Source organism: Misgurnus anguillicaudatus, chromosome 21 (genome assembly GCF_027580225.2).
Source record: "Misgurnus anguillicaudatus chromosome 21, ASM2758022v2, whole genome shotgun sequence".
Classification (NCBI taxonomy): Eukaryota; Metazoa; Chordata; class Actinopteri; order Cypriniformes; family Cobitidae; genus Misgurnus; species Misgurnus anguillicaudatus.
In genome coordinates this window covers 61,462,297-61,483,920 of record NC_073357.2, presented here as the reverse complement: position 1 = coordinate 61,483,920, position 21,624 = coordinate 61,462,297, and the positions used below count along the sequence as shown (strand labels likewise).

The 21,624-nt window shown below is 38.5% G+C and overlaps 1 protein-coding gene across 1 annotated transcript in view; it reads right to left on the bottom strand.

The window, feature by feature from the left end:
- LOC141352832 (macrophage mannose receptor 1-like) overlaps window positions 1-21,624 on the bottom strand; it is a 54,613-nt gene that overhangs the window by 14,549 nt on the left and 18,440 nt on the right. The window contains exons 15-23 of the mRNA XM_073858845.1: window positions 19,215-19,378; window positions 14,416-14,486; window positions 9,679-9,779; window positions 9,217-9,356; window positions 7,980-8,082; window positions 7,476-7,618; window positions 5,871-5,976; window positions 5,504-5,736; window positions 3,530-3,695 (exon numbers count right to left, since the gene is read on the bottom strand). Of these exons, the coding sequence (XP_073714946.1) occupies window positions 3,530-3,695; window positions 5,504-5,736; window positions 5,871-5,976; window positions 7,476-7,618; window positions 7,980-8,082; window positions 9,217-9,356; window positions 9,679-9,779; window positions 14,416-14,486; window positions 19,215-19,378 (1,227 nt within the window). The remainder of the gene's footprint in view (window positions 1-3,529; window positions 3,696-5,503; window positions 5,737-5,870; window positions 5,977-7,475; window positions 7,619-7,979; window positions 8,083-9,216; window positions 9,357-9,678; window positions 9,780-14,415; window positions 14,487-19,214; window positions 19,379-21,624) is intronic.

Genomic DNA, 21,624 nt, shown 5'->3' with positions numbered 1-21,624 from the left:
ATGTGTGTGTGTGTGTCCGTGCGTAGCTTTCGTGGAAATTTCGTGGGTTAAACTCAAAATAATACATTTTCTTAATTGCACCAGTGGTTTAAGTGGCCCAAAAGAGGTGCCGGTACTTTTTGCTGACTCGACTCCTCCCATATTGAAGGGGTTTTATATTCAACAGTCAACAGACGACCTTGTAAAAAATTATAAATCCTTTTATAAGTTTGTGGATTTGATTGAGCTAAAAATAGCTACTGAACATAAATAAAATGTGCAAAAGGATTTTGAAAAAAAATACCTTAAGAAAGAGCTAATGTAGAAAGAGCTATTGAACATAAATAAAATGTGCAAAAAGTATGCAAGTAAAATTTTCAACATGGTTAAATGCTGAAACTAGTTGTTAAGATAGAAAGAGCTTGAAAAAAAAAAACATTTAAAATGACACCAAGACCATGTCTATGGGTTCAAGAATAACAAAATACTGGCCATTTGAAACTCATTTGAGTCATCACTTTATTTTGTCCCATTGTTTTCCATTTTGCGGGTGGTAAAACTACTGTGCGCGTCGTTCAAATTCATTTAAATTTCGTCCACTTGTAGTTTAGCAATAAAACTAAATGTATATTACAGTTTCTATAATGTTTTTACTCTGCACATCGCCTGAGGAAATCCAAAGTTGTTTTGAGGGGAAACAAATTGACAGCCGCGACAGCGGAGATTGTCATGTACCTACAAAAGGGTATTGGAAAAAGCTTGCGTCAGACCTGCAGCAATATCATTCTGGCTTGGTTGGATGTCAGCCAGCGAGTCCTCTGATTCTGACCTTGTTCTTTTACTACTCAGAGTCTAAAACAATGAGGGCATATTAAGTGTTCATTGTATTTTCATTTTAACCGAGCAGCTATGGTTGCGCATTTCACACACAAACACACACCTCTTCAGACCACGTTGACCCTGACAGCAGCAAAAGCAACACATGCACTTTTAACTTGTAAAACTCGAGGGTGTATGGGTAATGTAGTCTCTGCTCTCGGTGGCACAAATAAATAAGCATGCATTGTGAAGAGAGCTCTGAAAAGCGTCAGCATAGCCAAAGGATTAAATGAAACGATGTGCAAATGAGCGTTCAGGTACGCTAAAAGCACCTTCTGGGTGCACGGAGAGGTGGTGGTACGCTCAAGAGCTATATTTGGAAGTGGCGGTACTGAGTACCGGCGCGTACCGGCCCACTTAAAGGCAGAGTCCACGATGTTTGAAAAACGCTTTGGAAAAGAAGACGGGCCGACTACCAAAACACACTTATAGCCAATCAAATGAAATCAAATGCCGGGTTGCGTATTTGTGGGGCGGGTCTATCAACAGAAGGTCCAGATTCTATTGGGGTAGGGGCATGTTTGTTTAGGTGATTTGAAATATCAACATTGGCTTTGAAACATCATGGACTCCGCCTTTAAAGCACTCAATTGCACATTCGAAACTTAGACCTTGTATTGCAAAATGTGTCATGACTCATGACAGTAAATCTGAAACGTCACGGCTTCAGTTTGCAAAACAATTCTTTTTCATCTAAATGTCCTGCATTTTGCATTATTTTAATTATTATCTTCGAATAAATTGTTTTTACAAATAAATAAAACTTAAAAAAAATATATTTGATAGTTTGGTAGAAATATTAAGACTAATTATAGGGGGGCTAAGATGACAGATAGGGTGGCTGGAGCCCTCCTAAAAAGGGTCTAGAACTGCCCCTGATTAAAACCATATGATAAACTTTAAATATATTAGTAAACAACAGACATATGCTGCTTTAAATATAAATATTCCTAATTTAAATATAAATTGAGGCTCAAAATTCGAGCCTAAAGCCTCTACAGAATTTTAAATATTTTAACTCTTTCCCCGCCATTGAAACGTTAACTCATCAAATGAGAGAAAACACTTCCCTGCCAATGACAAGTTTTTTTTTGCAATTCATAGTACCGCTATTAACCACCAGGTGGCGGTCCCCAACTTATAAAACCTGGAAGTATTCACTTAAGCCGGGTACACACCAAAATATAATCGGGCTGATTTTGGGCCGATTTTCCCCCTTCCGACAATCCTAGCTATGTCCCGAGTATCGCGAAGGTTTCACAGATTATCTTATCAGATTGTCCCTTCATGTGAGGTGTGTTAAGAGTGTCCGAACCTGCTCGGAAGAACGTCGGAGCCTCGCCGATCGCGAATCGTAAATATTCAACATGTTGAATATTTACGATCAGAAATCCTGATGTGTGTGGTGAATCCCGAGGACAAACGCGAGCACGCTATTGAGATTATCATGTGAAACGAAACCATATCCAATCAGAAAGCGAGATGAGGGAAGACAGAAGCAGTCATTGTGCAGCACAAAGGCCGCTTCTCAATCCGTAGGTCGCATTTCCAGGCTGTATATACGTCATCAAGACTGTCTTATTTCAGAATATATAAAATTGGCTATTATTCGTTGTTCATCGTATATTGTTTTAATAAATTACGACTTGTGAATGTTATGCTCAGTTAACTTGATTAAACCAGGTTTTGTGACGTATGCAGCCTGCATATGCGACCTCCGCAGGCTACAGCCTTCCGATTGAGAAACGGCCAAAGTGAAGTTGATGTGGACAGCAGAGATGGAGGATCAGCTTGTTGATTTGTGGCAACAGCACGAATGTTTATACAACGTGTCTTGTAATAATTATTCCAAGCACTATCATTAAAATGTCTTCCTGCATATCGTCCGCCATGCTTGTTTTGAAGTCTTGTGAGATTTTGTGGGATTTCCTGTGTTCACAGTCGAGACTCTGATTAAAAATCTGTTTGTGTGTGGTGTGCTGTCTTTAACACATAATGGCACACCACACACTATAGGAGCAAAACGGATAAATCTAGGATTTTTTATCCTATAGTTTGTGTTCCATCACATTTTTAAAATCTGATAAGATGTAAAAAATCTTTTGGTGTGTACCCAGCCTTAGGGCAAACAGTTCAAACTAAAGTCTTTTACAAAAAATACAATTATCTGAGCTTTTTGCTCAAAATTGTGTGTTTTTGAAGAAACTTTCCCATATTTGACATGTGAACAAATGAGGGTAGGATGAAACTTTTTTTAAAGCAGAGAATCTGTCCTTTTATTTGATATATTATATGCTTATATATTTAAAGAGGAACATTTTCTGTAAGGTATTACATTTTTGTGATGAATCATAAAAAATGCTGACGCTGACTGGCAACTTTTTTTTAAAAGTTGGAGGGGAAAGAGTTAATCTTAAGGTTTATGTTTTAATTTGTGAAAGTACTTTTATAGACAAAAATATAGTTTATGTCATTAAAGTATCTTTGATTTTAAAATCTTTCAAATGATCAAAAAAGACAAAGTTTGTGCTACTGGAGTTTATCTTTTAAGGACTGTATTGAGACTGTAAAGGAATTTCTTAAAATGGTAAAAATAAATGGGGAAATATTTCTGGAAGCAAAGCAACTAAACATTATCTAAATATGAATGATTATATGTTAAATGAAATACCTGTTGATCGTTTACAGAGGGAATAATATTTGTTGTTACACGCTGCAGTTTTCCAGTCTCCATCCGTGTCAATATAAACACAAGCTAAATTGTTTTTGGGTTCTCCTGTAGCCCATTTACTGTAGCTTTGAAACCAGTTATCCACCCAGCGATAGCGTCCACCTGGCTGAAGAAAACACATTACCACACTCATATGTTAGTAAAATCATTTCTGCAGTGTGTATACAGTATATGATATAGGGCTTATTCGATCTACGTCATCAATGTTCGCGGCGGCCATATTGTTGACATAAAACTGTCAGTCTGTCAATTGACAAGCGAGGCAGCGTGGGTATTATGCATGGTATTATCGGTGTATTTTTTTTTTTAAACCGCGCGATGGTGTGTGGTGTAATACACGGATGTTCTAACAACAGCAAAAATAACCCCGGAATTAGTTTTTATGCGATACCGACTGTCAGAAAACATGAAAGGAAGGAGACAGAGGAGTTGAACCAGCGAAGGAGAGACTCCCAACCGCAAAGTCAGTCCCCATCATTACCCCAGGTAACGTTAGGGATATATACCTCACAGCAAAGTCTGTCCCCATAATTTGATCACATATGGTTAGCTGTAGCAGTGACCCGCTTAACCTCCGCCTAATCTCCTTAATCTCCTTAATCGTTTCAATGTATATATATAAATATATCTCCCAAGGGTTTTTCCCTCCTATGACTTTTTTTTACTTCCCCGGCTGAGCCTGGGTTTTTTTTTCTCCTAGGGGGTTTTTCAACCCGGGGAGGCAGCCCTCTTGGGCATAACTTAGCACCCTCTTCTTTACGTTACATTAGCAATACGCACGCTTATAATGTTGATTCATTGCCGCATCAAATTTAGCTGCTTGTGCTATCGTGTATTATGTTGTGCTATCTGTCGTTTTTCTGTGCTTTCCACTGCTTCTATTAATGTAAAGCTGCTTTGAAACAATCACCAATTGTGAAAAGCGCTATATAAATAAAATTGAATTGAATTGAATTGAACTGAAACTGCTCTTTCAAATAAGCTGCCATAAATTGAGACAGTTATTACATTAGTATTAATAACTATATGAACATAATAATAGGTCTGGCATTGATACTAGGTAGGGAATGAAGGGCCGTTCACATAGTTTTGAAAATTGTTTTATATTAAACAGAATAGCGGAGCTCACACCAAAACTATAACGATACAGATACAATGAACGACATCATTGGGATCACTTTCTGAGCGATTTTTCTCACCTGATGAAGGATAAACCATTGATAGCATTAAAATCTATTTGAACTTCAAGTGCACGGCCACTTAAAATGACAGTGAAGCTCATTGCTGAGGTCTATAACATTAGATTACCTCCAGTTGCTGTGAAAATTGACTACGTAATGCTTTTTAATCTATTACATTAACTAACTGTTATGCCAAAAGGTAAGAGATTACACAAACTATTAGATTCACTGTTTAGAGTTACGCGAAACGCAGCGTGGAGGACATCTGCAAAAGTTTTTATTACAAGCAATATTAAAAGCAAGTGATTTGCGCGAGTGCCGTGAGCGAATTAGCATAAACGTATTGTTTGGTGATGTGGACGATGATATAGTTATCGTTATAGTTATCGTTATAATGTGAACGGCGCTTCAGTGCTTGTATGATAAATGCGGATACTGTATGAACGATATAGTTATAAATATCCGGATAAGTTACGGCTGGCAATAAGGACGGATCTTTACTTAAGGCTATTGGGTCTATTTGATATTGTTCCACAATAATCAAGCTCATCTTCTCTTAATACAGACGAGATGAAGCCATTAGGCTACTGCTCCCCTCGACTCAAATCTACCTGCGGCTAGGGGCAGGACAGATGTCATGTCAACAAGATGGCCACGGCTAGCGACTTCCGGTGTTTGCGAATAAGCCCTATTACATGAATGTGTTTATTGTGAAGAGAGATGAATTTATTACCAGGTTACTGTTGAGTCCGATCCACAAAGGTTCTTTGAGATTGTCGACTTGTAGGCTGGTGTACGCCTGACTGATGGAGTTCAGTACACTCGCAAGATCAGCATCATCAGCTTTACACTGTCTTCTCGCTTCATCCCAGCTCATCTTCTCCAGCTGGACCTTATATGAATCATTGCCCAGACTGAAGTATTTCTGTGGTACTGCTGTGGTCATGGTAGCAAAGAACTGAGATTCTAAAATACAAACAAAATACTTACAGTAAGAGATCAACAAGTCACCCATAAACTTGTGTGTTTACTTCAGTCAATGTGATTGGATTGAGTTACAGGTATAACATTTACGCAGTGAGGTCTTGTCTTCATCTAACCTGTGTTCCTCTTGCAGATGAAAGCTTTCTCATTTTCACACTTTGCATTTTTCCACACACCAGTGAACTTCTCTGGGTGTTTAACCATCACAACACATCTATAGCCCTACATGGAAAAGAGTTCAGATTATTTGTAAACTGTTACCACAAAAACAATCATAAGGGTCAATTTTAACATCATCTGAAAACTGAATAAATAACCTTGTTTGGAATTAACCAGCTTGAATAAATAAACTTTGTTAGGATAGGACAATAGGTGAAAGGAGATACAACGATTTGAAAATCTGGTCCTTAGCAACACATAATACTAATGATAAACATATTTAAAACATATTCGCTGTAAGAAAATTTACAAAATATCTTCATGGAACATGATCTTAACTTTATGATTTTTGACATAAAATAATCAATCAGTAATTTTGATCCATACAATGTATTATTGGCTATTGCTACAAATATTAGGGCTGGTTTTGTGGCTTATTTGTGAAATAATCAATATAAACACAGCGTATATTAGTACTATACATTATACACAGAAATATAACAGTTTTTGGCAACGAGCCAAGAAAACAGTCGGTTCAGTAATGTTTCAATGTGTGATGTCAATGAGATTTTTATCCCCACCTTAAAATTCAAATTGCAAGGACTGCTTTTGTAGCCCCACCCACAGCTTCGCGTGACACATGTGGGGGTCAGGGGCAAAGCAAACGTATGCAGTGTCTCAACAATCAGTAAACATGTTTTTAAAGATTGCCAAATGTAATGACGTTTAAATACATTTTTCCCAAAATACTTTTATTTTGACGCGGTGATCTTTATGAGTACCAGTTATACTTGCTGTATAACCTTACCTTGGAACCTAACATTAGGAATGCGTGGTTGAAGTTTGTTTATAAAGAAGTTCCAGCTCATGTGGGGAGTGTTTGTTTAATTTGTGTACCGTGAATTCGTTTGTAAAGAAGCGACAAGTCGATGCTGGATTTGCAGAGAGACTGTGATTAAAAGAACCATTAATGTTGGCTCTGACAGGAATGGCACAGTAGCATTATGTGAGTAAAACAGTTACTACGTTTGAGTGCAAACGCCGGAAGTCGGCAAGCTTCCATTGAAATGGATGAGATCACGTCGCTCTGCTACTGCTGGTTGCGCTGGCTGGCTGACTGGGGTGTTACTAAGCACTAAACACTTCTAGGCAGTATGATGAGGCAAGTTGGAGCTAAACTCTGCTAGGATAACAGCCCTCCAGGACCGAGTTTGTGCACCCCTCCTACAGAGTGCATTTCATCCCTATGTTGCCTCAGATGTTGGCATATTTGTCCTTTGGTGGCTACTGTATGAGTTAATGAAATGGTCAAACCTTTACAACTAAAATCAAAACCTTATAACATAAGTTAAACTGAAACACACTGCCTGTGAGAAGAACATATATTGAGATGCTTATATTAACTGCTGTGATCAAACACAAAGCTTTTAGTGTAAGATGACACAGAAAACTAACTGATGAAACAAATACACAACAAACAAAAGATTAGCTTGATGATTGTGCTGCTACATTAATTTTTGCAATAAACTCATGCACTCCCCAGAAAAGTATATTGACCGTACCCATGATGAAGGTTGACCTTTGAGCCAGTTTTTGTATCTGACAGCTCGATTTTCAGTCCACACAAATTTTTTATCTGTGGCAATGTCATTTGCACCGATCCACACATCATTAACAGCACTTAGCATTAAAGTTGTGAGAAAAACTGAAAATGCAAACAAAGGGATTTTTGTAATGCAATGCATATATATATATATATATATATATATATATATATATATATATATATATATATATATATATATATATATATATATATATATATATATATATATATATATATATATATATATATATATATATATATATTATATATATTATACACAAATTTAAATAAAGTCAATGTAATACTTTTAATTGCAAACATGTAAACTAGCTTTAATAGTTGAGAATACATTTTGGATTCTTTAAACATCACAATGATATCAGCAGGTTTCATTTCTTATAAAAATAAATAAATTCAGGTGTAAAGGTTGAACAGATAACAGTATTTGTGTCATACTTACATTGCTCTGTGCGACTCCAAATAGACACCAGTTTGCCTTCATTAGAAATGCAGTGATCTTGTGCTTTATGCCATGACATCTTATTTTTGAAAAACTTGTAACACTATTTGGAAACACAAACGCTCAGAATTAAGGTGTGCAGCTTTGATTATTAAAATATCTTGGTCAGGGAAATAACATAAAAAATGTCTCAGTTATGTATCTAACCCTCTTTCCCTGAAGGAAGCAATCAAAGATATCACGTCGTGACCGACGAATTGGAAACACACTTCGCGGGACCAATTTACTAAGAGAAATTTTTAAAATGCCAATGTATTGTGGCTCATAAAGGTGCAATGAACAGCGGAATAAAGCATCACGGTTGCGAAATTACCCTTCTCCATATCATATCAATTACCTTCTGCTATTATTAACAAGTCTGGCTCACTCCACAACGTCTGTTAGCTTAGCATAATTATGGCGGCTGATCGTTTTTTATCGTCTGTGTTCGTATATTTTCGTAAGTCCCACCCACTGATCTGTAATAGGTCTTTAGCGTAAGTGGGTCCCATCCATTGTCCCCACCTTGGAAAAATGAGGAATGAGTGTCTGTTGTCTTTCACACTAGACAAAGATATAGCACTTCCTTATTTCAATGATGCAAAATGACGATTTTTACATAATTGAAAGAAGGAAGTGCAACACTGAAATCTGTATTTCTCCCGTCTCTGGGGAAACTGAAGGAATGATGCACGACCATTCAAAAACATGATTCGGGTTCTAACAATACAAAGCTTAATGCAAATGGATGAAGTGCCCCTTTAAAGATCAAAGGGTTTTTTTGTTCATTAGTTATTGGAATTTGGGCTTTGAATTGTCTTTGGGATGCTTTTGGGCTGGTTTTGAATGCCCTTTGGGATGAGTTTGATACGCAAATCTGGCAACCCTGGATGTGCACTTGCACAGCTGTTTGGTTTGGATTATATAGATTGTACATGTAAACAAATATTTTAATCAGATTGCAATGTTTAGAGTGCATGTAAACTGTAATGTCGTAATCTGCAATCGGATTAAATTCAGTTGTAATGACAACATTTTGTGCAAGTAAACATAGCTAATGTGTTCCTTTCAATAATTTGACAAAAATAGTCCTAGTTTTAATGGAAAACCAAGGAATCCCCAGGTTTTTTGGGAACTCATGGCATCTCTTAATAGTTATGTGGGTCCGCAAATGTATTTGGACAGTAATGGTTCTTACTTTTCCTCTAAACAGAGTCCAGTCAGGAGCGCAGCCGCCCGGTGCTACAGTGGTTGGAGACATGGTGGTGTTGACAAAATCAGCACTTCTTTTACAGATTGAGGGTAACGATGAACCACAATTAACATCATTCCAGAATCCTACAGAAACACATACATATTATCCATCAGATCATGTGCACCATTAAAAAGGCGATTAGATAAGACATACAGTATACTATATATGTGTCATACAATATTGTTGTACAATAACAAGCTTCTGAAATTTTAAACCTAATGGTAAAAGTTATTTATTAATCCAAATGAGGTCAGCTTCAACTAATAAACAACACTAATACAATCTGAATCAACATCTTATAATCTAGATGTGATGTCTCTGGACTGAATAGCTGCCTCAGCATTAGTGGATGTTGTTCTTCATCTATTTGCTATATCATATACAGCTGTGATGAGAAGTTCTTACCTGAGCTTTTCAAAACGGCCACACAGTTCTCATTATTGTTGGCGAAATTTGGTTCATTTTTTTCCCATGCAGTGTATACAACAGGTGAACCGTCCATCCAACTACAAACAGACAAAAAATGTCACATGTTTTATTTGCCCTGCAAATTTCACAGACAGTTGGATGAATGCACCCCTCCCGTGACACATCAACCCAAATGCTGGGTCAAATTACCAGGAAATCACCTGTAGGAACACCTGATAACAAGCATTTCAGACATCTCCCCAACTGATACATTTGGACTGGATTTGGGTGGGTTAACACAAACAGGTGTCCAGTTCGATCAAATAAGAGGCTGCTCTGACATCTTTTATGGAGAACAAGGGGACATTTTGATTGGTCCACAGCATTTCTCCTTATCATCCATTAAAACCCCCTTCAACCTCATCCAAAACCAGGATGATCGTAAATTCCTTAAGGAAACTGCATGCTATGCACAAGTACTGACTAAACCAAAGGACAAATCTTATTGTTCAAATAATCACAGTTTTTAACAGAGTATCCCAAAAGTATCAGGCCCTGTGCTAAGAAACTGAAACAGGACAACACCCATTGCTCTGATTCTCCAGGGTGCTAGAGATTGCAGGACCTCTAGTGTCCTGTGTAAAGCATTATACCCAATTGTTGCCCATGTGAGACTCACTAAATTAATTTGTGCCTGTGTTAAAATCCCCAGTAGAGGGGACTGTGAGCTACATTAATAACTTGGTTGCACACCACTGCTTTAACAATGAAGAATTTACTAAGAGACGTGAGGAAGCATCATCAAGTTATCATAAGATATGCAAATAGTCATGGTTATCGGGTTCAATGTACCAACCACTCATGTTAAATTTTACAATGCTTTGAAATCAGCTGAAGTCATACATGTCAACATTGGGATTTGAAAATACAGGAAATTTTCAGATCCCTAACCTACCCACTAACCCCCTACCCCCAGTCTTACTACTACTGATTTCCAAAGGAAATGCAAAATTTACTTTCACCAGAGAAGGACCACTCAGCGGCATTCCAGAAGCGAAATGCTTCTTATGCTGTCTGTTATTCAACAGCGGCTTGACACAAGGATGGTGACAGCTGAAGCCCATGTCTTGCATACGTTTGTGCACAGTGGTTCTTGAAGCACTGAGTCCAGCTGCATTCCACTCTTTGTGAATCTCCTCTCACAATCCTCTCCAGGGTGCGGTTATCCCTATTGCTTGTACACTTTTTTCTATCACATCTTTTCCTTCCCTTCGCTTCTCTATTAATGTGCTTAGACACAGAGCTTTGTGAACAACCAGCCTCTTTTGCAATGACCTTTTGTGTCTTGGGCGTCAACAACATGAAAGCATGGATCCATCCTGCCATGTATTAATGGTTCAGGCTGCTGGTGGTGGTGTAATGGTGTGGGGGATATTTTCTTGGCAGAGTTTGGGCCCATTAGTACCAATTGAGCATCGTGTCAACGCCACAGCCTACCTGAGTATTGTTGCGCATTCTTAGTGAATAATAGTACATATGGAAAGTTCCAATCAGGATTCAGACCCCACCATAGCACAGAGACAGCACTGCTTAGAGTTACAAATGACCTCCTTTTAACATCCGATCAAATCTCAATTCCTATATTACTAGACCTTAGTGCAGCCTGCAGACACAATAGATCACACAATCTTACTCAATAGACTAGAAAACTATGTTGTATCAGTGGTCAGGCATTAGCCTGGTTTAGATCGTATCTAACCAATTGCTACCACTTTGTTTATGTAAATGAGGAAGAGTCATATCACTCCCTGGTTAATAATGGTGTACCACAGGGTTCAGTTTTAGGTCCTATCCTATTCTCGTTATATATGTTACCTCTAGGAGACATCATCAGGAAACACAACATAAGTTGTCACTGCTATGCGGATGATACCCAGCTTTACATCTAGTCACATCCTAGCGAAACCCACCAGTTTTCTAAGCTAACAGACTGCATTAGTGATATTAGGGACTGGATGGCACATAATTTTCTTATGCTAAACTCCAATAAGACAGAGATACTTATTATTGAACCAAATCGCTCCAAACATAATATGCCAGATTACAAGTTGCCCATAGATGGCTGCACTGTGGTGAGAATAGACCTTTTGCGTGTTTGCAAACAGAGATGACGTTTTTTGTGGGCAGAGCCCAACTGGTGGCAGAAAGTGACAGCACTGCAATAGCGGTGTGCAGTGTTTTTGAAGTGATTTTTAAGGATCCGGTGTTCTGTAGAAGTCTGTTCCCCTATATTTCTCTTAAGTGTAATGTTTCTTATAACATTTTCACCAAGTTACGTTTATTTTATAAATAAATTAAAAGTTTAAATGGCTTGGCTACTAATTGTGTGCATGTATGTAATGTATATGTATTCTTCTTTATTGGTAAATCAATTATTTTTACAGTATGAATCACTGAAGTACTTATAAGAGCAATACTATCATGTATTCTGTATAATATCATTTATTAAATATTTCATAATTTTCCTGTTTTCAATTTCTTGCTTATATTTATAGCCTACTTGTTTGTTCTAAAACTATTATGTTTACATACAAATTCATTTTATAGGCCTGTTCATATATTATTAACACTTTACATCATGTGTGTGTGTGTGTGTGTGTGTGTGTGTGTGTGTGTGTGCTATGTATATATATTTATTAGTAAACATTATAATTTAGAACAAACAGGAAGAAGACATAGGCTAAGATATAAGGTAAAAAGAAGTAATAGAAAACGAAAAAATATGAAAACTTTAATAAATGGTAATATTATTTATATTATGAACTCATTCAAATCTTTAATCTTTCTAAATAAATTATAAACGTAACGTGATGAAAATGCTATAAGAGACACATAGAGGGAACAGACTTCGACAGAACACCGGATATCTTCTCTAATTATTTTCTATTCTAATTATTAAAAGATTTCCAAATGATATCATCACTCCAGTCTGTCCGGTTCAGGGCTTATTGCAAACATAAACACCTACGTTTATCTTCAAATGGTGTCTTCGACGACGGTATATAATAAAAATGAAGGCATTCCTATTCTGACACTCAACAGCACAACAAAACATTTTCTAGTGAGTTATATTGTTCGTTTCACACTCTAAAAAAATTACCACATAAGTCCAATTTTGGCATGTTCACACTGGCTATCAGTTAAATATTGCATACAATTAAAAACATAGCTAATCACCTACAAAGCCTTACATGGCCCAGCACCCTCGTATCTTAAAGAATTACTATCAGAATACAATCCATCACGTACACTGCGATCACAAAATTCTGGCCAATAAATTAACCCTAGAATATCAAAAGTGTCTAAAGGTGGTAGATCTTTTTCATATCTAGCCCCTAAGCTCTGGAATGATTTACCAAATAATGTTTGAGAATCAGACACAGTCGATCAGTTTAAGTCTAAACTTAAGACATTCTTTTTTAACAACGCATTCACATAAAATGTCCAGTAAATGTACCTATCACGCAATAGCTAGGTTGTCCAGAACAAAGCATTCACATAACTCATCTGGGTAATATGCCGCAATAGATAGCCTGTCTGGAACCGAGCAGATGAACTTGATAAATTGTGGAGATCTGGAATTTTCGCTAAAGGGTGTGTCCGTGACGGCCTGGCAAAGTTTGATGTTTCACCATGAGAGAGCCAAAGATGTGTTTTTTAGAAGCCACACAATATATGCTTTCTAATATTAAGTCTTCATTTGTTAAGAAAATAAAGAGCCAGCCAAAGACCAGTCAAGGAAGTCACACAAAACCAATGCAGAGCTGATTTTCCATCACATGGGAACGGTTACATAAGAAAAAAACACAAAAACCCACGCCACTGGTATTCATTGTTGTGCCAATGGGTGGCTCTTTACACTACCATAACAATTAGATTGACCGAAATCAAACCCACAACAATAAAAAGACGAAAACATTCAAAAAAGGTAATGATGCTTTGACCATTGAACTAGGAAATGTCCCCGGTTTTTATTTAAAAAATCTGGTTACCTTATTTTACACTGACATATTTATGTGGATAAACAAGGTTGGTATCAATATATGTATCCATAAAACTAAATGCGTGTGACAACAGTCCAGTTTACATGACATGATAAGTTGTGCCCACAGGATCGTAAATACGTTGGTTACTGTTTTTTTTTTTTGGATGTTTAAATCAAAAAAAATTGGATGTTGAAATCCTTTAATCAAAATCTGACATTTTCATCATAAATATATGACTTCAATGAGGTTTAAAGTTCAAGTTGCTTATCCTGCACCTTAAATGTGTAATCTGCTCTCCAATTTGGGCTGTTTTAACATGTTTTTCAGAGTGAACCCAAACTTCTATTCTCTGGGATGCTGGATTCTTATTGGTCATTGGAGTGTTATTTCCAGATATCAATAATAACAAAATCTCATCTGGTTACTGAGAGTTATACGTTTGTATTTTTTCTTACAAATGATCAATATTTAATTTCCATATATTTACTCATGTACCGCCAATTAGCTGTACGTACACCCAGATGATTATCATCACAAATAAATCCCTTAAATGTGATCCTGTTCACCCTGTTGTGTTTATTCTGCGAAAACCACTGGTTTGGCTGTACATCATCTTTTACAGTTTAAATGGTTTGCTTATTTGGTCTTAGTTTAGCATCCAGCCCATGTTGTAGTCTTTCATACTCACCTAAATGATTTGTCCAACTCTACAGTCATCCCGATGTAGAAGTGAGTTTGTGATTCTCCAAGTCTCGATATCTATGAAACAGCATCAGTTTAGTCCTCCTCAAATGCTTGTAAATAAAACACTTAAGTGTTTATCCCTCCTCTGAACTATAGACTGTGTCTTCAGTCTACTGAGGAGTGAGCTTAAATATTGTGAAGCCCAAACAAAAGAACCACAGACTTTTCTTTAACACAAGGAGCAAATTTTGTTTTTGTAAAAAAAAACAAAAAACAATAATAAGTCTAATCATCTAACTTCCAAAACATATACTGGCCGCAGGAATAAACACCCTGATGGACATCCTACATACTCATGTCTCAAAGAGAGGCCTAGTGGCTGTCTTTTCAAAGAACATCAATGGTGAGAATCATCTCGATATCTTTATAGATGCAACATGTGGCTACAAATAAAGTTCCTGGCAGTCATATATCAATTACCAAACAAAGCAAATGGAACTGTAAATGGATCTTCACCAGACCATATTTAAGTTTCAAAATCATAACATATCCATCAGTCAGACAGGAGAAATATTTGGTAAAAATGCACTGGTAAGCTCAGCAACAACAAACAATCCTGGACTTCCATATAAGATTACAATGGTGGATGATGGCATTATCCTCTCCATGATAAAGAAAAACCTCTTTACACGGTCCAGACAAATGAAGAAGGCTCTACAAGAGGTAAAGATGGCATTGTCAATAAAAACAATAAAGAGAAGATATAAAACCTTTTTTGGAGAAATAAAACTAATATGTATGAGAATAAAAGTGATGGAGAAGGCTATGAACATCTCATGATATGGGCAGAAAACATCTTCAGTAAAATAGTGTTCAGGCAGTGTGATTGCATTTCCATGTATGCTTTCCTAAGGCACTGGGTCGCTGGTGTTTTTTGGTGATGTAACAGAAGACAGAAGCATTCAGATTCACTTCTCCAGACATTGTAAAGGGGTTCCCCTTCTGTCACTCACTCAACGAAGGCTGTTTCTCAATTCTAAGAACGCAAAGAACGGACTCGCGTTCTCGTGGTTGACTGGTCTTGCCAGGCGACCTTGGAAGAACGAACTCAGAAGGTTGCGAGAACACAGAACGCACCTGTGAGAATTGAAATATTTGCGATCTTCCTGCTGGTTACGTGACCTCCCCAGATTTCAACGCGCAAGTCTACACTCGATGCATCCTCGATATCAAGAACGCATCTGGGTATTTTCCTGCGTCCTCTGTACTTGCGTTCATGAGAATTGGAATTGAACTTCAACTGTTAATGATGAAGTAGAGCGAGGACACAAGGACGCAAGATCGCTGAAGAACGCATATTGAGAAACCGCCATTGTGTCAATGAATTGACACTACGGGTTTGACCTTGGGAGACCACTCTATGAAATAGACCAATGAAAATTGAATGGAATTTACATATCATGACTCCACCCAGGAATCCGGGTATAAAACGGAGGCTGGTAGGCGTTTTCATTTAGTTTCTGTTCTTCGGAACCGATGTTGACGTGTGTATCTCTCATATCGCCTGAGGATTCTTCTACCATGATATGCGGCTGTTGGTTTTGTGACGATGCTGTTAGCGGTCTCTGCTTCCAGGTTCCAGAGCATGTTTAAGTGTACTGAAGAGTCCCCTTGGTTACAGTATTGTTCAAAATAATAGCAGTACAATGTGACTAACCAGAATAATCAAGGTTTTTAGTATATTTTTTATTGCTACGTGGCAAACAAGTTACCAGTAGGTTCAGTAGAAACTCAGAAAACAAACAAGACCCAGCATTCATGATATGCACGCTCATAAGGCTGTGCAATTGGGCAATTAGTTGAAAGGGGTGTGTTCAAAAAAATAGCAGTGTCTACCTTTGACAGTACAAACTCAAAACTATTTTGTACAAACATTTTTTTCTGGGATTTAGCAATCCTGTGAATCACTAAACTAATATTTAGTTGTATGACCACAGTTTTTTAAAACTGCTTGACATCTGTGTGGCATGGAGTCAACCAACTTGTGGCACCTCTCAGCTGTTATTCCACTCCATGATTCTTTAACAACATTCCACAATTCATTCACATTTCTTGGTTTTGCTTCAGAAACAGCATTTTTGATATCACCCCACAAGTTCTCAATTGGATTAAGGTCTGGAGATTGGGCTGGCCACTCCATAACATTAATTTTGTTGGTTTGGAACCAAGACTTTGCCCGTTTACTAGTGTGTTTTGGGTCATTGTCTTGTTGAAACAACCATTTCAAGGGCATGTCCTCTTCAGCATAGGGCAACATGACCTCTTCAAGTATTTTAACATATGCAAACTGATCCATGATCCCTGGTATGAGATAAATAGGCCCAACACCATAGTAGGAGAAACATGCCCATATCATGATGCTTGCACCCCCATGCTTCACTGTCTTCACTGTGTACTGTGGCTTGAATTCAGAGTTTTGGGGTCGTCTCACAAACTGCCTGTGGCCTTTGGACCCAAAAACAACAATTTACCCCTCAACCGTCCACAAAATGTTCCTCCATTTCTCTTTAGGCCAGTTGATGTGTTCTTTGGCAAATTGTAACCTCTTCTGCACATGCCTTTTTTTAACAGAGGGACTTTGCGGGGGATTCTTGAAAATAGATTAGCTTCACACAGACGTCTTCTAACTGTCACAGTACTTACAGGTAACTCCAGACTGTCTTTGATCATCCTGGAGGTGATCATTGGCTGAGCCTTTGCCATTCTGGTTATTCTTCTATCTATTTTGATGGTTGTCTTCCGTTTTCTTCCACGTCTCTCTGGTTTTGCTCTCCATTTTAAGGCATTGGAGATCATTTTAGCTGAACAGCCTATCATTTTTTGCACCTCTTTATAGGTTTTCCCCTCTCCAATCAACTTTTTAATCAAAGTACGCTGTTCTTCTGAACAATGTCTTGAACGACCCATTTTCCTCAGCTTTCAAATGCATGTTCAACAAGTGTTGGCTTCATCCTTAAATAGGGGCCACCTGATTCACACCTGTTTCTTCACAAAATTGATGACCTCAGTGATTGAATGCCACACTGCTATTTTTTTGAACACACCCCTTTCAACTAATTCAACTAATTGCCCAATTGCACAGCCCCAAGAGCGTGCATATCATGAATGCTGGGTCTCATTTGTTTTCTGAGAATCTACTGAACCTACTGGTAACTTGTTTGCCACGTAGCAATAAAAAAATATACTAAAAACCTTGATTATTCTGGTTAGTCACATTGTACTGCTATTATTTTGAACAATACTGTACATTATTTGGTATCTTATTTAAATGAAATTCTTCATATTTTGTTTACTAATAAATCATTGGAATATTGGATGTAATTACCTTCACCTGTGTATAATTAGCACTCATATTTACAGTATATTGTTCTCCATTTGGTAAAAAAATATTACCTTGATAAAGGCAATTAACCTCACTGAAACGTTGGTAAATAAACTGTGCTTTAGTGAGTGTCAGGCGCCACCATGTGGGCAGTGCTGAACACTCATCCACACTCTTGCCGCTGAGGGTGAGCATGCACCTGTTCCTGGACTGTGCAATTGACTTTTATTCTCCCCCTCATCCCCGCTGGTCAAGTCCAGTCCTCCTGCCTCTCCGCTGGTAACGGCCAGCCTCACTCCTACTCTTCAGTCACCAGCCAGTCCATCAGCCACAGAACAACTGGCAAACAGCCACCCCCCAGCTCACCCTCAGCACATTAGCATCACTGCGTTGGTTACGCCACGGTGTGCCTCTTTGCCAGCTTTCTCGGAGATCTTTTGTTCTCCTCCACTGTCCCCCGAGATCATGAGGTCAGCTCTGTCCTCCGATCCAGTGGCTTTACCTAGGATCTCTCCTCCACCCTCTCCTTCGGGTCCCGTCTCTCTCCACCAGCTCCATCAGGCTCCCTCTGGCTCCGCCCTGGTCTCTCTTTGTCCCGCCCTCCCCTCTGGACTCTTGTCATACTGATGCCATCCCTCCCTTTGTCCCACCGGCTTGCTTGGGCTCCTTCAACCATTAGACGTCACCTGGGGGTTCTTTCACTCTGGCTCCGCCGCGGATGTCTGGAGCCCCTCCTCCACCTCAGTCAGCTGACCGACCGGCTCCTCCCATGCCCTCAAGATCCTCAGCTCCACCTAGCATCACTCCCCGTCGTCCATCCCAAGGTGGGGAAAGACGTTCCGCCATCCTGGCTCCTTCCCCCAGCGACTCCACACTGGGGCTTCCCTCTGGCTGGTCTCTGGACCCCCAAGATCCCTGGCTCCTCCCATCGTCGTCACCTTCTGTGTATTGACTTTTTGGTTGTCGTCATCCTCCCCCACCACTTCGGTGTTGTTTTGGTTACGGTGGGGGGATGTACGGTTAGGGTTTTGTTATCATTGTCACCCGTGTCAAGTAATCAATATCACAGTCCTCACCTGTTCCCTCATTGTTAGTCTGTGAAAATATTTCCCTTGTGTGCTCCAGATCTCGTCCTGTGTTTGCTGTGTATCATCGTCATCATTAAATATTTCTATGTTTTTGTATCCTGTTGTCCTTTGTCGTCTTTGTGTGCAGTAAACCATAGCATGGACATTCAGGATTTTTTTGTTGCTGAGCTCACCAATATTTATTGAGCTGACTGTACATACTGCTGCAGATATAAGCTCTGCCTCGTACCTCCGTGACACTATGATGTCATCCACCAGCATGCATTTTAATTTAATGCATTTAGCAGCAGAGTACAAGTCAAACTAGAAAACTTTATCAGTATTTTATTTTACCTGCTTCCATATGAATCTCCTCTCAGTCTGACCAGTGACGACAACAAGATCAGCATGATTCTTCTTACAGAATTCACGAGCTTCTTCCATAGGGTAAATTTCAAGATTTATGAAATACTGACTGCCATTGTACTGAATCCAGCCATCAGACGTCTTGTTATATTCTATAGTGAGAAGAAAATGGGACAAAATCTTCATTTATTGGATCTATAGCTGGAAAACATTTCTGAAATGTTTCTGTTCAACATACGTGACTTCAATAATACAACATTATAAGATAATAGCTTTTATAATTTATGGAGAAGTTTAGTAGACTAAGGGTTCTTCACAGCAATGCTATAGAGACGTTTTCAACATATGGGCCACAACAGTATTGCAGGGGGTGTGGGGAATATTAATAAAAATAATAATATTGCTCTTCCATGTCTTTATTGAGAACAACCGAAAAACCTCATAGTGATTGTGGAAAAAGTATGTTATGACCTCAAAAAAGCTAACTGTAGTCAGGTTTTAGCACACCTGGAGTCTGGTTAAGATAATACATTTGGAGGTGTGGACTACAGCTACTTTGATTGATAAAACCCCTCAGACATTTGGAGTTTGATCTGCACAAGAACACACTTTGCAAGAATTGTTGCTTTACATAAAGCTGAAAAGAGTTACAAAGTTATTTCAAAGACTTTAGAAATTCACCAGTCTACAATCTACAAATAGAGACATACTTTTTCTTGTCGCTCTACATCATTACGCACATATATCAAACTTTGAAAGTTAACCAAATAAATAGCATAGGTCTATATTTAATATATATAGAAGCATTGTTCTCGACTTGCTTTCCCTGTAACTTTATGTCATACGATGATCGCTCTGTGCAGCGCTGCACACACCGCCTATGGAGTCCGTGTAGCAGGGTACATGCTCCTCGTCCCAAACAGGTTAACTGACAGCATGGTAACATGAAACGAGCGGTAAAACTCCCTTCTGCATATTTCATTTTTTTATTGCAAGCACCTCGTGCCGCCCCTAGCTAAATGCCACCCTGGGTGGCTGCCATCCATGCCTTAATCCGCAAGTGATATTGTTGATATATGAAGAGTTCAGATGTTAAAGCCGCTAAACCAGCCACAACCATTAACTCTTTCACCGCCAGCATTTTTCATGATTTTCACAAAAGTTTATTTGCCTTCTAGCAAATGCTCTTTTTTAAACATATAAATATACAATATATGAATTTTTAAAAAAAGACCCTCTGCTTTCAAACAAAAAATCAGTTTCATCCTACCTTCATGTTTTCTGTTTTTATCACCTCTGAAATATGTGTAGGTTTCATCAAAAACACCAAATTTTGAGCAAAAAGCTGAGATAATTTCATTTTTGTGAAGGACTTTTGATAGAGATCAGATGCAGAGCGATCTTTAAAACATACACGGACAAACAGCTGTTTTCCCTAGGGCAATACTTCCGGGTTTTATAAGTTGCAGAATACTGGTGGATAATAACGGTTTTGCAGATTGACGAGATAACTTGCATCAAATCCGCTTAATTCCGCCCTCAGGCCATTCAGAAATACAGTTTTTAGGCAGAATCCACTAAGAGTCTGATCATGGCCGTAGCTACCACTGAGGACACACCGAGGTCATGTCCTCGGTAGTTTTTTCTTGAAGTTTCGTTTCATTTTGATGTGAAAATAGCCGACGAGACAATCCTTGCATCTACGGACCATCACGTGCAGTGATGGAAATAACGGCGTTATATATAAACGTCGTTTCCTTACAGCGTTACTGACATTAAAAAGCTGTGCATTAGTATAATTAATCTCACTGAAGCGAGTAAACTTTCATCATTAGACAGGCAATGTTTTTCTCTTGCGTGTGTTGAGGGGTGGAAAACACATAACTGATTGGCCTGTGTATGTTAGAGGGGGTGGGACAACCACATAATCAATGATGATTGGCTGAATTTCCATCGTTAGCCAACCAGAAGCAGGATTAGCTCATACACTATATACATGCACAGTCCGAGCAGTGTCGCGTTGCCAACTTGATGACTTTGTCGCTAGATTTAGCAACTTAAAAAAGCAAAAAAAGGACAAATCTAGCGATCTTTTCTGTCGTGGTTGGAGACTGACGCGAGAGCATGTATCATTCTCTACAATCAACGAGCAGCAGGTGCTGCTAGACAATCACAAGCAGCCCGGTCCTCACGTGCAGTCCGCCCGAGTCCCTCACATCCGCAACGACAGAGCGATGGAAGTACAACAAGCTCAAAGGTAGCGGTCGCAAACACAGTCCCTCCACGTCTGTAATTCTAATCTAATAAAGCAAATGAAAATGAAAAAGCTGTAACAAACTTAACTAATATTTGGAAAGCCAGCAAAAGATGAGCAGAGAAGAAGGGAAGATGAGAAAGT